The 16,617-nt window shown below is 34.1% G+C and overlaps 2 protein-coding genes across 2 annotated transcripts; both read left to right on the top strand.

The window, feature by feature from the left end:
- Positions 1–45: 45 nt before the first annotated feature.
- Positions 46–9,902, top strand: LOC115699337 (uncharacterized). The gene is made up of 12 exons (XM_030626693.2): positions 46–234; positions 694–821; positions 1,032–1,094; positions 1,642–1,763; positions 5,888–6,003; positions 6,132–6,936; positions 7,160–7,888; positions 8,178–8,399; positions 8,479–8,574; positions 8,656–8,850; positions 8,978–9,091; positions 9,357–9,902. The coding sequence occupies exons 1-12, from the start codon at positions 131–133 to the stop codon at positions 9,615–9,617; spliced, it is 2,955 nt and encodes a 984-aa protein (XP_030482553.1). The 5' UTR covers positions 46–130; the 3' UTR covers positions 9,618–9,902.
- Positions 9,903–12,590: 2,688 nt separating this feature from the next.
- Positions 12,591–14,002, top strand: LOC115699347 (uncharacterized). Its single transcript, XM_030626705.2, has one exon. The coding sequence runs from the start codon at positions 12,820–12,822 to the stop codon at positions 13,837–13,839; it is 1,020 nt and encodes a 339-aa protein (XP_030482565.2). The 5' UTR covers positions 12,591–12,819; the 3' UTR covers positions 13,840–14,002.
- The last annotated feature ends 2,615 nt before the right edge of the window (positions 14,003–16,617 follow it).

The raw sequence follows: 16,617 nt of genomic DNA, 5'->3' as shown, positions 1-16,617 counted from the left end.
ATTTGGAGTATAGTCCGTTATTACGATACGAACTCTCTCTTTCTTACTCTTATCGCCCTTCTCTCTTCGGCAGTCTCACTCCGAGATCTGTCTTTGACTCGTCACTGAGACACAGACTGCCAGATTTGCCATGGCTATGGCGATTAGGGTTTTGCTACTGTTTTGTGTCCTATTTTTATTTTACGCCAAGCCAAGCTTTTCACTTTTCGGAGATCAAGTTGGTCTAATGGATTGGTAAGCTCTCAGATTCCATATTCACTCCTAATTTTTCTTGCTATAAAACCCGTTGGAAACTCGATCAAAATTCTTTTCGTATTGGAAATCCTACTTGAGTATATGTAAATTTTATGAATTTTGTTTTTTCTCTAAATCCGAATGACACTAATTTACTGATTGATCAAATTTGGAGTTCGAATCAATCTTATATTATTCACAGAGTATGTACAATCTAATTGTTTAAGATGGGATTTTTGTTGATTATTCGTTGAAAATTTTGAATTATGAATCCACACAGGGGTTGTTGAGTTTTGTATCCACGAACTCCATGTTAATTGTCTTCAATGGGATCAAGTAATTTAATTTGTACTTAGGTCGTCGATTTTGAATGATTTCTTATTCATTATCAGCAAAGTTGAATGTATCGGCACTTGTTTTATTATTTGTGTATTATAGTATGTTTCTTGTGACACGCAGGCACCAACAATACATAGGGAAGGTGAAACAAGCAGTGTTCCACACTCAGAAAGCTGGCCGAAAGCGTGTTGTTGTGTCCACCGAGGAGAATGTTGTTGCTTCTCTTGATCTTCGACATGGAGAGATTTGTAAGATTAATTTACCTGGAATGGGTAACATGTTGTTTATGTTTGTGTTCCGTTGACTTTTGTCAAACTCAAATAAGTAATCGATAATTAGATGGTCTTTCTCTTGTTTTGTTAAATGCTTTAAGTGATTTTTCTTTTTCTTTTCTTTTCTTTTTAATGTTAGTAGCTTATGCATTACCTGAGAATTAATGCTTTGTTTGCTCTGTGCAGTTTGGAGACACGTTCTTGGCAGCAATGATGTTGTGGATGGAATAGATATTGCTCTGGGAAAATGTAATGTTGCCTACCTCTACCTAGTTTGTCTTTCTTCTTTAGTTATATTTTAAATTGCTAGTTTCTCTGAATCCTATGGCTGTATTATATATCTATTGTATACTCACTTGAGTATTGTTTTCAAAGTATGAGGTAGTTTTGAAGGTAGGTATATTTTAGATAGAGATATTTACTTACCAGTAGTACTAAACCTTAGGAAGTGTTTTCACTGAATGGTTCTCCTGAATACCTGATTATTCATTGATGATATTATGTCAACAAGCAACATGAATACAATAAACTTAATGGGGAATACAACATTGTTTCTTCTGCATATCTATGTATCTGAAACTAAGCTAGTTTTCATACACACAAAACTATTTCATATTAGTTAAATTGGTTACGAAAATAAATGAAAGAAGCGGAGTTTGTTTTTGAAGGAAATCTGGGTGTATTTTCTAACATGCAGTGCTAAATTTCTTCCTGTCGACTATAAGTGCATGGCCAGTTGGCTTTAATTGTTGATATAATGGCTAAACGTTTCTCTCATTTTTTTTTTCTTTTCTAGATGTTATAACCCTGTCATCTGGGGGAGGTATCTTGAGAGCTTGGAACCTTCCTGATGGTCAAATGGTTTGGGAGTCTTTTCTACAGGGTTCGAAGTCCTCAAAGTCTCTATTATCCATTCCGGTTAGTGACATTATGCTTATTGAAGCCTTCCTTTGATATAAATATATATATATATATATATAAGAAGTGTTCTATATATATACTAGGTGGATTAATGGTAGAGAACGTGCCAAACACTCCCATTAAAATTAATGGATTAATTATATTTTTTTTAATTTTATTAATTCTATTTAAATGAGGACAGATAAAATATCTAATTATATTAGCAGATTAAATGTAAAAAAATTAAAATTCTAATTGAAGTTACTAAAAATATGTACATCTCCCACAAATTTTAATTTAATAAATGATTTAAAAAAACATGCTAACTAATTATTGGGTAGTATGGTATTGAGCACCTTAAGGTGTCACATAACAATAATAGTACAAAAAATCATTTACCGAAAAAATAGTACAAAGATCATTCATAGAAAGTAAAATTAAAAAAAAATGACAAAAAAAGTTTACCAACCAATTATTCGGTACCACACCGATATAGCATTAAGTACATTAAGAGTACCAATAGTAAGTACAAAAAATTATTGTAAAAAAAAATAAATTAAAAAAAAAACAAAAAAACATAAAAGATAAAAAAAATAGTAAATAGTACAAAAAGATTATTTGAAAAAATTACTAACTAATTAGTAGTTATTTACAAAAAATAATAGTGAAAATAGTACAAATATTATCCATACAAAAGAAAAAAACACAAAAGGCAAAAAAAAAAAAAATTACAAACCAATTATTGAGTACCATACAAATATAACATTAAGCACATTTAGAGTACTAATAGCAAGTACAAAAAAACCATTTACCAAAAAAATAGAATTAAAACAAATTTAAAAATGTATGAGAAAAATAGTACCACACCGATATAGTATTAAACACATTAAGAGTACCAATAGGCAATAACAAAGACAAAAAATTATTTATCAAAAAATAGAATTAAAAAATAGTAAAAAAAAAAACTTAAAAAAAAAACCAAAAAAAAAACAAGAACAAGAACAACTTGTCAATATCCATTATTCTAAGGATGTTATAGATATATATATAATAGGGTAAATAGCGACATAAGTACCCAAAGTTTTGAGTTTGTAAGCGGCATAAACCTAATGATTTTTTTTAGTGGCATATGTACCCAATGTTTGTAAAACTGTAATTTTTCTTTATTTTTGTCAGTACAGGCTCCGTTTTAAATTTATTAAAAAAGATTTAGAAGTAACTGATACTACATGTTTTTCGTCCAGACCAAATAATCTAAAATTTGGGTCATATATGTGTCCGGGTTAAAAGACAATAACAGAGTCTGTACTGATGAAACTGGAAGAAAATTACAGTTTTATAAACATTGGGTACTTATGCCACTAAAAAAAATCATTGGGTTTATGCCGTTTAGAAATCTAAAACTTTGGGTACTTATGTCACTATTTTCCCTATATAATATCTTGTATATGTTTCTTCCTCTACATTTAAAAGGGAATATATGTCAATTATTTTTATAGGGGTATATATTTTTATATGGAAGAGATTTCAATGGTTACATCAAATATATAGCCATCAAAATTGTATTTATTTTTAGCCATTAAATCACTATTGTGATTATTTTAGAAATTAAAAAATAAATAAATAATAAATAACGTGTAACCTCATATTAATATAATATTTTATTTTCTTATAAAAGTATAATTAAAATTAATTATATTGAAAATTAAATTACTAATAGTTATTAAATATATAATTTGTTACTAAGTAAAGATCTTGAAGTTAATTGTTTTTTAACTGAAATAATTGAAATATTTGTAACAAAACTGCTTATAATTTAAAATTATTATACACATAACTTTAATTAATAAAAAATAGTAAGAATGACCTCTAATTGAAGTAATTTTACACTCAATCTTATTTTTAATACATTTAAGTGCCAAATCAGTGTGTCAGTTTCATATTGGTTCAAGTTATTTAGTTTTTTTGTAAAAAAAAAATTTGAAAACTTAAATTAAAAAATAGTTTAAAATGTAATAACAATTATAAAATTAAAGATTAGTTAACTATTTTTGCTCCTCGGTGAAATAAACTTCATCAATCTAGAAGTTGTAAAAAAAAATTACCAAAGTAGATTATCTATCAATTGAGATCCATGTTTATCAAAATTACTAAAATAGATTATTAATTAATTGAGATTGTTACTTTCTTACAAATAAACATAACAGTAGGAAATTAGCAAGCAAATTATTAAAAATCGAAGAAAAATCTAACTGTAGCTAGTGGATTGGAGGAATGGGTTTGTGGTAGAGATGTAGGAGATTGCATCGAAGTGGAAAATTCACATGATGTTAGGTTAGGACAGATTGAAACTCTAATTTTTGAAATTGGGGATTTTTTTTATAAGGGAGGAAGATGAGTGAAGCAGTTGCAAAAAAAAAAAAATTAAATGTCATTTTTAAACAATAATTAATTATTCAAAAAAATTATTTTAAAAGAGGTGGAAGTGTAATTTTTGTAAAAAAAAAAAAGGATTTTATTATAAATATTATAGTGAAATGGTTTAATTGTTAAAAAATTATAATAGATTTTATTTTATTTTTTTCTTGGGCAAAAAGTGATGCTTAAGGACGGTTTTTGTGATGGTTTTATGAAAACAGATTTTTAAGGGGAAAAAGAGATGATTAGCGTTGCTTAATGATGGTTTTGCGACGTTAAACTATAACTTATTTTTATTCAAAAACTATCATAATTGATAAGTACGATGCTTTGCGATGGATTTAATAAAAACTTTGGTCAGAACGTGAATAAAAATTAAATTATTTATAAATATTAATTACTAAAAAAATATTTTGTTAAATATTTAAATTAAAAATTAATTATTTTAAAAATTATAATTAATTATAATTAATATAATTCTAAAAAAAATTTATTTATTGGTAACTTGTTATTGAAGGGAAAAAAAATGAAACCATTAAATTGAGTAGTCCCTCGTAAGCATAGGCAAGTATGTCTTTTTATAAAAATTTGACCAAGCGACCCGTAACACTGTCCCCCCTCCTCTCTCTCATCTCATGTATGCTCCATCTTTCTCTCTCTAAAACCTGAAAAAAAAAACGCAATGATTTTTTTTCCCTCTCCCTCAAATTCTTTTATGTTTTAATGATTGAAAATCTAATTCAAAACTTAAACCCAAGAAAAGATTGAGGTCCATGATTTGATTTTATTTTTTTCTTGGGCAAAAAGTGATGCTTAAGGACGGTTATTGTGATGGTCTTATGAAAACCGATGGGAAAAAGAGATAATTAGCGCTGCTTAACGATGGTTTTGCAACGTTAAACTATAACTTATTTTAATTCAAAAAAAAATGCTAATTGATGAGTACGATGGTTTGCGATGGATTTAATGAAAACTTTGGTGAGAACTTTTTGCACAAAAATTTGATGACTAACTTTTCACTTAGATCTCGAAGCATCGTTAGATGCATTGATTTTTACCTAATAAATTTTATGGGACTATCACAAAACCATCTTGCATCCATTTTATTACGAAATTCACAATTTTCAGTCTTCATCTGGAATTTTTTTTCTTTGCAAACATACTAAAAAATATTGCACAAAGTGTTCCAAATCTATCAATTAGTGTCAAGCCAATATTTTCTTGGGTTTACAGATTAAAGAGGGGGCTTACGTGAGAAAGAGAGGAGGGGGTGTGAGGGAAGAGAGAGAGATAGGTTTCTTTGAATGTTAAGGGTAGCTTGGTCAAACTTTTGTAAAGACATTCTTTGCCTTTGTTTTTTAAAATTGGCGTATTTTTAAATTATGCAATATCATGGTGCATAAAGGGTCTGAGATTTCCTATATATTGATGGCTGAAAATAAATTCTCTTCATTGTAAAGTCTTCACCTGGTCATTGTTGTTCCGTACTACATTTTTCATAAAAATAATTATTGCTGGTTGTGAAATTGTATAAATGCAAATTAATGTTCTGGTTAACTTAAAGCAGAATATAATTTTGCTTCTGCAAGAGCTAACTGCTTTTTGAGATTTTTGGGTCCTCTCTGATTTGCTTTGGAGCAGGTTGCATGGTGTGAGGATCTTGTAAGTGTTGCAAACCCAATTTTTCTTACGTACATCTGGTTTAATGTGGTTATCTTTTACAGAAAAATTTGAAAGTCGACAAGGATAATTTGATCCTTGTTTTTAGTAATGGGTGTCTTCATGCTATATCTAGTATAGATGGCGAGATTGTTTGGAAAAAGAACTTTGAAGCAGAAAGGTAAACGGAAATGGAGGTCAAAGGGCCAATTGTTGTATTTTTTTTTCAGAAAATTCTCTCAGGTTTCAGAGGTGTGTTCTGTTCTAAAATACGACGTCATTAATGTTCTGTGTTTTATGTGTTTGCAGTATTGAGGTCCAACAGATTATCCGGCCTTCTGACAGTGAGATAATATATGCGCTAGGCTCTGCTGGCTCTTCCCAGTTTGAGGTGTTTGCAATAAATGCTAGGAATGGAGACTTGCTGAATAAACATGGCGCTGCCTTTCCTGGTGATTTTTCAGGGGAGATGTTATTGGTTTCTGATGACCTGGTTGTGGCATTGGATGCCACTAAGTCAAAGATAGTAACAATAAACTTTCAGGATGGTATCAAATTTCAGCAAACATATCTATCTAATCTTATTGGTGATTCTTCTGGGACAACAGTATTGTTGCCCTTAAAGCTTCAAGAAATGTTTGCTTTAGAAATCAATGGATTTAAAATATTCATTAGAATAACTGGTGAAGGAAATCTGGAGGTTGTGGATAAAGTCAATAATGCAGCAGTTGTAAGTGATCCTCTCTTGCTTTCAGAGGGAGAAAAAGCTTTTGCACTAATTCAGCACGATGATGGCAAGATTCATCTTACAGTGAAGCTTGTCCATGACTGGAATAAGGAATTGCATAAGGAGAGTATAGTGATGGACCATGGAAGGGGGTTTGTCCATAGAGTGTTTATAAACAATTATATCCGCACAGACAGGTCTAATGGATTTAGGGCCTTGGTTGTCACAGAAGATCATTCACTCTTGCTGTTACAACAAGGAGCAATTGTCTGGAGTAGGGAGGATGGCCTTGCGTCAATTGTAGATGTAGCAACATCAGAACTACCTGTGGAGAAGGAGGGTGTATCAGTTGCAAAAGTGGAGGATAACCTCTTTGAATGGCTTAAGGTATAAATATTGAGTTCATAATAGGATGTTAAGATGGTATTCAAAGTTTGAAGGCTTTTTGCAACTATAGAATTAAAAAAGGGGTATTTTTGTGTTCCTGACCTCTTTTTTTTTTTATAGTTAGTATTTCAGATATTACGTTTTAAAATTTGTTGACTGGCATGCATTTGATTTACTTGTTCCACCTCACATGATTTATTTGGTTGATGTTTGCTATTCAAAGGGTCACATGCTGAAGCTTAAGGGAACTTTAATGCTTGCAAGCCCTGAGGATGTTGTAGCAATCCAAGGGATGAGATTAAAGAATTCCGAGAAGAGCAAAATGACCCGAGATCACAATGGTTTCCGGAAGCTGCTTCTAGTCCTAACTCGAGCAGGAAAGCTGTTTGCCTTGCACAGCGGAGATGGACGAGTTGTTTGGTCGCTTTTACTGCCTTCACTGCGCAATTCAGCATGCAAGTATCCAAGTGGGCTTAGTATTTACCAATGGCAGGTTCCCCATCATCATGCATTGGATGAAAATCCATCTGTACTCATAGTAGGCCGGTGTGGGCAAAGTTATGACGCACCAGGAATACTTTCTTTTGTTGATACTTACACCGGAAAGGAAATAAGTTCATTGAGTCCTACTCATTCTGTTGTACAAGTTCTTCCACTGCCCTTCACTGATGCAACCGAACAGCGTCTTCATCTACTGATAGATGTGGACCAACGGACATATTTATACCCCAGAACACCTGAGGCTATTAGTATATTTCAACGTGAATTTTCAAACATATACTGGCACTCAGTTGATGCTGATAAAGGCATCATTAAGGGTCATGCTTTGAAGAGAAATTCTGCTGGTGAAAACCTTGATGAGTACTGCTTTGACTCTAGAGATGTATGGTCAATTGTATTTCCATCTGACTCGGAAAAGATAATTGCAACTGTGACAAGAAAATTGAACGAGGTATGCTTTTATTGGTTGGTACAACTGTTATTGATATGCTTTTAGTAGTGTTGAAATAGGTAAATAAATAAAATAAGTTAAATGGATAGTCTGGACTGGAGACAATAAATGTTATTTTATGAAGAAGAACAAGAAATATTTGTGAACCTAATTTCAAATCCCTTTGGATGCTGCTGCGGGGACCTGTCACCTTCCTAACTGAAATTTGAATTGGATCTTTCTATGTTTTTTCCTTTTACATTCTGATTCCTGATTACATTTCTATTGCATTGTGATTTGCATTTTGTAGGTGGTCCATACTCAGGCAAAGATTATAGGAGATCATGATGTAATGTACAAGTATATCTCAAAAAATTTGATGTTTGTTTCCACTGTTACGCCAAAAGCTAGTGGTGAAATTGGAGCAGCTACCCCGGAGGAGTCGTCATTGGTTGTTTATCTTATTGATACTATATCTGGTCGTATATTGCACAGAATGACTCATCATGGTTCTCAGGGTCCTGTCCATGCAGTAAGCTTTCAAATCCCCTATCACTTACGGTCTTGTAACGTATAAAAGATTTTCACTTATTGTATTATCCATTGTATAGGTTTTCAGTGAGAACTGGGTTGTCTATCACTACTTCAACTTGAGAGCACACAGATATGAGATGTCAGTCATTGAGATATATGACCAGTCCCGAGCGGTATGCTGTGAAGCTCAAAAATCCTTGTGTAATCCTGTCTTTTAAATTTAATACTGATCAAAATACATTTAAAATTGACAGGCCAATAAGGATTTGTGGAAGCTTGTTCTTGGAAAGCATAATCTCACATATCCTATTTCTTCGTACTCCCGAACTGAGGTTGTGACAAAATCACAATCTTACTTTTTCACTCATTCTGTTAAAGCTATATCAGTGACATCAACAGCTAAGGGAATAACTTCAAAGCAGCTTCTTATTGGTACTATTGCAGATCAGGTTAGCTGTTGTTTTTGGAATATTCTTACTTTGGTAATTACTAATCTGAAATCCTCAGGTTAGGTGCTGCATGGATTGTTTTTCTTAACACATTACACATAACTCGATGGATGACAACTCTATGCAGGTTTTGGCACTTGATAAACGTTTTCTAGATCCCCGTCGATCAGCAAACCCTTCTCAAGCTGAGCGTGAAGAAGGCCTTGTTCCTTTAACAGATTCTTTACCTATCATTCCCCAGGTACATATTGTCTTTTTTCCATTATACTCTGTTTTCAGTGTGATTTTTCTTCAAGCTTGGTGCATTATTATATCTGCCTAGTCCTCGATAAGTAAATAAGAACCTGACCTCGAAGTTTTATCATACTATCTATTAACCGTATACAAATAAAATAAACCATGTTCACCATCTATACCACATCTTTCTTTGCAGTCAGATTTGTTCTCTTAAAACTAATATAACTTTATGTAAATAGTTGGTATTAACATAGGCTCCAATTTTGCAGTCTTACGTAACGCATGCCCTTAAAGTAGAAGGACTTCGAGGCATAGTTACTATCCCTGCCAGGTTGGAGTCAACAACACTTGTTTTTGCATACGGAGTTGATCTCTTTTACACGCGAATCGCGCCTTCGAAGACCTATGATTCACTCACTGAAGATTTTAGTTATGCTTTGCTCCTCATCACCATCGTCGTACTAGTAGCGGCGATCTTCGTTACATGGATCTTGTCTGAGAAGAAAGATCTACAAGATAAGTGGAGGTGATTTTTCCCACTCCTGTATTCTAACTTTTTTCTTCTTCCTTTTTTCTTTAGGCTGCGTTTGATTTTAGCAAACTTATTAAAATTAAAATCATGAATCTCTGAATATTTAGATTTAGCCCATCGGTGGCTATTTTTGTTGTAAAATTTTACACTTTCATAAGGGTTAGATTTTGATTACCAGGTTGTATAACTCCAAGCTACAATATAAATTATGCATAAGCTCTTTTAATATTTGACATGGGTGATTGTTAATGAAGATAAGTGATTTTATTCTCTGCAAAGAAAATTTAGGGTGGCTTTTGAAGCAACTTTTTTTTTTATATATATATTGGGTATAATCATTGTTAATTGCTAAATTTGATGTATTTGTTTAATTTGAGGTAATTGAAGTTGTATTGGCTAAATAATATTTTTTACGTCCCTTGAGACTTATACAAATAAATAATATTGGTAAAATATGATATGAATTTTATAATTTTTTTTTTTTTTTGGATCTTGTAATAGTAATGTAGGACAAAACAGACAAGTTTTTTTTTTATTTATTTTTTTTTTTTATAAATTTCAATTTCACAAGTAGCAATCCAATTATTAAGGTTTAATAGCAATAAGTGTAATTTAAATCTTACATTTCACTCGCACATAAATGATATGGGACGAAATATACACAAGTTTTTTTTTTTTTGGGATAAATTTCAATCTTGCCCACTTGATTTTGGGTTAAATAAAGCATAATATCCTTGTACACGGTAAATAATAAAAATGGAGAAAAAAAGATGGGTTGATCATTGGAACTTGATCCTAGCGGTAGTAGTGAGCCTGATGTCCATCACTTGAGGGTTGATGTTGTCCGTTTAGCTCTTCACTTTGAAATTTTCACTTCCAAGACGAACGATAGATTGTGACGTTTCCATGAGTAGTACAAACAACCACAGTATGTCTCAGTAATTAAGCACTAAGTTGAATTTTGAAGGCATATAGTACAGGGGCCATCCCATCCAGGTCCACCACAAAGAATTTAGCCATATATAGGATATAGCTGGGCGTACGCTTCTTGGGGATGAATAGGTCCCTAGCTACTACTGTGAGTGTAAAAAGTTTATTGTAAATCCATACGAATGGTCGTAACCTCTAATAGGGCATCGTAAAGCATCGTTGTGAGTTGTTGTGATGAGAGAAGTGAACCTCTTTTTGACTAATCATGTCCACCTTGGAGTAATATATATGTCAAATAGTTAGTTATATTTGGCTTAGTGGCTGAACGTGACTTGCTATTATAATTTAGTTGGGTATTGTTATATTAAATGTACATTTAATTATTTAAATAAAGATGAAAAGGACTTGTCAAATATTTTTACAAAGTAAACCGTGTATTTATTCTCATGGATGTGTGTGTCGAATGATTCTAATTGTATCTTATTTTGTCATAAAATAGGTAGAACCAAACCAAACCAATGAATATGTATGTGGTTGTACCAGAACACACACTCGATGAGATGACCAAGTCAGATCAAATCAACTCCTCCGTTTATGTTATAGTATCTACTTCTTTGGGTCCCTTTGAATCCAAGGCCGGCCGGCCCATCCTGACATGACATTGTTTGTGTTAGCCCAGAGGCCCAGAAACAAAACTTTCTGCACTCCAAATTATTGACTGTCTCTCTGACACTAACCATGTTAGGTAGGCCATACCTGAGTACGAGTATGAGTATGGCCATGCCCATCCCACTCTCATTTCAGACCCTTTTTTCTCTTTTTTCTTCCTTTACCTGAACCCTAAGCTGTAAGAAAAGTAAAAGCTGTAAAATAGTATTGAGTTATATTACAACCATACTAATTACTATTACTATATACTAGTCTTAGTCTACTCTCACTGGTCTTGAATCTGGATATGATTACCTTTACAAGATTAATTATAATATAATATTAGCAATAAATAATATTAGCAAGATTAATTATAATAAATAATAAGTAATATTGTAATGTATTAATTATTATAATTATAAATTTTAATACAATGTGATGAATTGTATTATTTTATACATTATAATATTGGAGATGGACTTGGGTCCCTGACCTTTTTTCTTAAAAAAAAAAAGGGAACTTATAATCAGAATAAGTTTGTAAGAATGGTTGAAAGTGGAATAAAACCAAACTTTTGGTGGGCAAAGGCCCATTTTGCCACATTATAGGCTACATAGTTACAAGATCTACTGATATTAAAAAAATTACAACTAATAAACGAGTGAGAAGAGCTATTACAAAGTGAGACAGTTTTCAATTGCCCAAAGAGAAACATTCCCTTTAAGAGCATTGATAACTACTCTAGAGTCGCTCTCCACAATGATAAATTTCAATCCCTTCGCCACCGAAAGAGCCAAGCAGCAAGCCGCCGCCTCCCCACATAAAACATCAGAAAAATTTAAATATCAAGCCCTACTCGAACATTGCAATTCAACTTGATCTAATCCTGTGGGAGTGGCTTACAAGCCTCCTTTGAGTACGGGGCGGGGGAAGAGAAAATAGTAGTATGTAAATCTGCATAAAAAGAACAAATAATGTCAATACATTTCTTCACATAAACTGGACTACTATTGTGTACTTTTTCAATGCGAACTCTCTAGATGGTGTCAACAACCAATCTAAGCATAAAGGAAGACATCCCCCTCAGGAATGCCCCTTTTATTAAGATCCCAAATAAATTTGATCTAGTCCCACATACGAATGCCAGTATTGAATGCCCCTTCTATCGAATGCCTGGTTCCCTACCCTAACTCCAGATTCTAAGTACAAAATTAGGCTAAAGTTAAATTTTTGGTAAAAATAATATAATTTTTCAGTACTTACATAAATCAATAACAAAATAATATTACTTTAAATAATACTAAAATAATATAATGTAATAAAACACTAATAATGTCTACGTTTTACTAATATACTAACAAACTCGTGTTGTGTTGTGTACAACGCGCGGGAAATATATTAGGAAGAAGATGTGGAAGCACCAGAAGCTGCCACGTGACATTTGTTTGTTTTTAATATTATTTTTTCCAAATTTTCAAAAGTGAGACACTGACACTAGGGACGGCTATACAGTTTATTTCTGCAGTAGTACACTGTACACACACCCCACCATTTCCTCACCCTGATCAACTTCAATCTCAGCCCATTTCCGCCATTAACACATCTTCACCTTCTCTCTCATCATGAAATCTCATCAACCAAAGCTCAAAACCCAACTCTTCTCTTGTGGCTTTTTCGGCCATTGTACTCAAACAGTACTCAGCCCCACCAGTGCTACACCTCATCCTCCTTCTCTCCCTCTCTCCTCTGCCGAACTACCTCCACCGCCGCCGCCATCAACGTTTCCTCCGACCCAACCTAACCTTCAACCCGAATCCGAATCCTCTTCTTCCTCAACGTCTCAGAGCTTCACACAATGGCGTTTCCCACTACCAAACTGTCCAGTTCGTAATATCAATATACGATCCGAATCCGATTTAACACCGGAGGAAAGTGATCAGACTGGTCACCATTACGGCCCGCCACCTATTTCTCCCACGAACCTCCAAGAAGTGTTCCACGCAGCTGAGCTCCAACTAAGCGTCGGGTCGGATTCGGATCAGTTATCTGCCCTACAACTTCTAGAGAGATCTCTGGTTCCCAACCCGCCGACCGATCCTGAATGCCCGCCGGAGTTGATGCGCGGTGTAGTGGGGAGTTTAATTTCTCAGGTTGGGGCGAAACCTGCGTCGAAGATTTTGCTAGCTCTCTGCTTGGCGGAGCGAAACCGGAGAGTTGCCGTGGAGGCGGGAGCTGTAGCGGCGGTGATCGAGTCAGCGCCCGAGTTGGAGGGAGCAGCGGCGGAGAGAGCAATGGCGGCATTGGAGCTCATGTGCACTGTGGGCGAGGGAGCTGCGGCGGTAAGGGCACACGCGCTTGCAGTGCCAGTGATGGTGACTATGATGGGGCGGAGTTCAGCTAGGGAAAAGGAATACGCAATAAGTGTGCTTGGGGTGATTTATGGTGGCGCGTGGGAAGGAGTGGCAGAGGCAGCAACGACTGCGCCCGCCGAAGAGGTGGCTCGTGCGGTGGAGTTGGCTTTGGAAGGTGAATGCAGTGGTCGTGGTAGAAGAAAGGGTTTGCAATTGCTGAAGACTTTGTACGATAACACCAAGAATAATCATCATAACTCCCCCACCACCACCACTACTGCTCTCTCATGAGTTTAATTAAAATTTACATTTTCTTTAATAATTTTAAAATTAATGTCTTCTTAATTTTTCTTTTTTAAGTTAAAATGAGTTTTTTATTGATGGAAGTGTGGAGTTTCATGTTGAAAAATTACAATTAATGATGCATAATTAAATTAACTTTAACTTTAAACAATCAAATAATTATGATAAGATTAACAAATTACAAACACTAATTGAAGAAAAACAGAGATGAAAGAGTATGAAAAATCTTAAAAATGATTAAAGCAGTAAAACGATAAAAACAACACCCCAAGATATATACAGGTTCAGATAGATTGATGTGAAATATGGCTCTACTCCAATTTTGGAACACTACTAAATCTTCTTTATTGATTGAGCAAGAATAAATTGTCTGTTGGATTCTCTTAAAGTGTTTACACTCTTACCTAAGAATTTTCTTCATTTACAAGAGATTCTTCATGCGAAACCCAAATTCAATCTCTCTCTTTTCTCAGTACCTTCATCTCTCTACCTCTCAATCTTCTCTCTCTCTCTCTCTCTCTCTCTCTCTCTCTCTCTCTCTCTCTCTCTCTCTCTCTCTCTCTCTCTCTCTCTCATCATTGTGTACGAAATAATAAGTGTCAGTGGTATTTATAGGCTTTAAGATCAAGATCCTAAAGTCGGTAGCTGCAAGTAGGGCTGTTCACAAAATATCCAATCCAATCCAATCCGCAAAATGCGGATAACTGCACTTGTGCGGATTGGATTGGATTGAAAATCTGAAATCCGCACTTGTGCGGATTGGATGTTGTTTGACCTCAAAAAGTAACCGATTCAATCCAATCCGCACCTAATTATATATATATTTAAAAAATTATATTATATATAATATTATATTAATTTTCTTATAATATTAAAAAAAAATTCTAGAACTAAAAACCTAATATAGTTTCACTCCTTCCAGCCGTCAAAAGATTCTCGACAACACCTAAACTTAAACCTAAAAAAATTTCACTTCTTCTCAGTCGACGGTCGACTCCCACTCACGCCCTTCCGACCAATCCATCTTCTCAGTCGACGGTCGACTCCCACTCATGCCCTTCCGACCAGTCCATCTTCTCAATCGACGGTCGACTCCCACCCACGCCCTTGCTGCCCTCACTAACCAGTTCGTCTCCTCAGCTGACGACGATCCATTTAACTCGTCTCTTCAGTCAACGACCATCTCTTTAGTCGACGATCGTCTTTACAGTCGAAGGTAAGATGCGAAATATTTGTTGTGATATAAATGAATAGTCTTTGCTTTGAATCAACACCATTAAAATTATGGGTTTCTTTTAAAATCCTACACATATACATATATAAATAATAACCATGGAATATGATATAAAATGATTATTGGGTTTCGAGTGACATGGACTGATATTGAGTGTGGATGGAATAACAATGACTAAAAAGGATTAGTGAATGCCACAAAATTTAATTTAGTTATTGGATAGATTTGAGGGTTAGGATTTGTGAAATAGAGGTAGTAGGAAATTTTGTCTGGTCCAAACATCTTTTAGGAAAAGTAATCTGGTAGCTCAAAATGATATTGGGCCTCTAATGATATGAAATTTGAAGAAAACTTATTAAGTATTGGATTTGATAAAGGTATTGTTGAAACACGAGAGAGTCAACATCAATGATAAGAAATTGGACATTAAATTATGCTATATGTAGAGTTGCATTGCTGTGAATTCCCATTAAGCTGTCGATCTTTATTTAATTTTCATTGGTCTTTTGTGTTTGCTTGATTATTCAGAATTATTTGGGGCATTTGCAATCAGGTCTTGCAGATCAAAAGTGTGTAGGTACTGGTTGTTCAATTTAGAAGATGGTACATGCTTGTATTTTTTTTTACTGTTATGACTTATGGGAGTCTAATGTGTTGTTGGAGATTACGAAACAATTGTTTATTTGTTAAATTTTAAATCTATTTTAATTGCGTTATTGCTGGGTTTTTTTCTCCATTTTGAATTTTTATTGAAATATTAAAATGCAATCCGCACTAAAACAACCGATCCAATCCGCACTATTGCGGATTTGATTGGATTGGATTTAAATTGCTATGCGAATTTGATTGGATCCAAAATATGAAATCTGCACTTAGTGCGGATTGGATGTTGTTTGACCAAAAAAGTGTGGATTGGATCGGATGAACAACCCTAGCTGCAAGAAATAAGATTGTTAAGTTAGTTAGGCAACACTACAAGAAAAATTAAAAATAGGGGCAGACACATTATTGGCGGAGCATGTCCACCCATATTAATGGGCTTATTACTAGTAGAGTTGAACAAATTTTTTTTTTTTAATTAAAATGAACAATAGCGGCAGACAATAGTTATTACCGGCGGAATGTCTCGTCGGCAGTGGGCAATGTGGTTTGTGCGGGAAAATTCCCGCTTTTTTTTACTTTGAAAATAATTAATGGCAGAATTTTACCAGCGAATCCTGCCGCTAATAAAACAATAATTTGCCTGTTTATACTATTACAAGCAGAACCCACTAATATCGGCGGGTCTCCGCCGGTAATAGTTTTATATGTGTAAAAAAATCTTAACACTAATCATTTCGTGACTCTTCTTCTTCTCTCCTTCATCTTTCATCTTCTCACTCTATCTCTTGCTCTCTCCCCATCTCAGCTCCTATCCAAGATCCCACCACTATCTCAGCTCATGTATAAAAAAAAATTTCACAGTTTCTCAAATCTGAATTTTTCACTGGCGTGGAAGCTCCGTCCAAGCTTTGTCCAAGCTCCCCCGTAGT

The sequence above is a fragment of the Cannabis sativa genome, chromosome X, assembly GCF_029168945.1.
Source record: "Cannabis sativa cultivar Pink pepper isolate KNU-18-1 chromosome X, ASM2916894v1, whole genome shotgun sequence".
Taxonomy (NCBI): Eukaryota; Viridiplantae; Streptophyta; class Magnoliopsida; order Rosales; family Cannabaceae; genus Cannabis; species Cannabis sativa.
Note: the sequence above shows the minus strand (reverse complement) of the source record. Positions and strands in the feature narration are given on the sequence as shown.

What these genes read in the sequence shown, in the direction of transcription:
- LOC115699337 (XM_030626693.2), top strand. Translation starts at nt 131, where the DNA reads ATGGCTATGGCGATTAGGGTTTTGCTACTGTTTTGTGTCCTATTTTTA. An exon ending in TCTTCGACATGGAGAGATTT is followed by an intron (nt 822 to 1,031) that starts GTAAGATTAATT and finishes TGCTCTGTGCAG; the next exon opens with TTTGGAGACACGTTCTTGGC. An exon ending in CTTTACCTATCATTCCCCAG is followed by an intron (nt 9,092 to 9,356) that starts GTACATATTGTC and finishes CCAATTTTGCAG; the next exon opens with TCTTACGTAACGCATGCCCT.
- LOC115699347 (XM_030626705.2), top strand. Translation starts at nt 12,820, where the DNA reads ATGAAATCTCATCAACCAAAGCTCAAAACCCAACTCTTCTCTTGTGGC.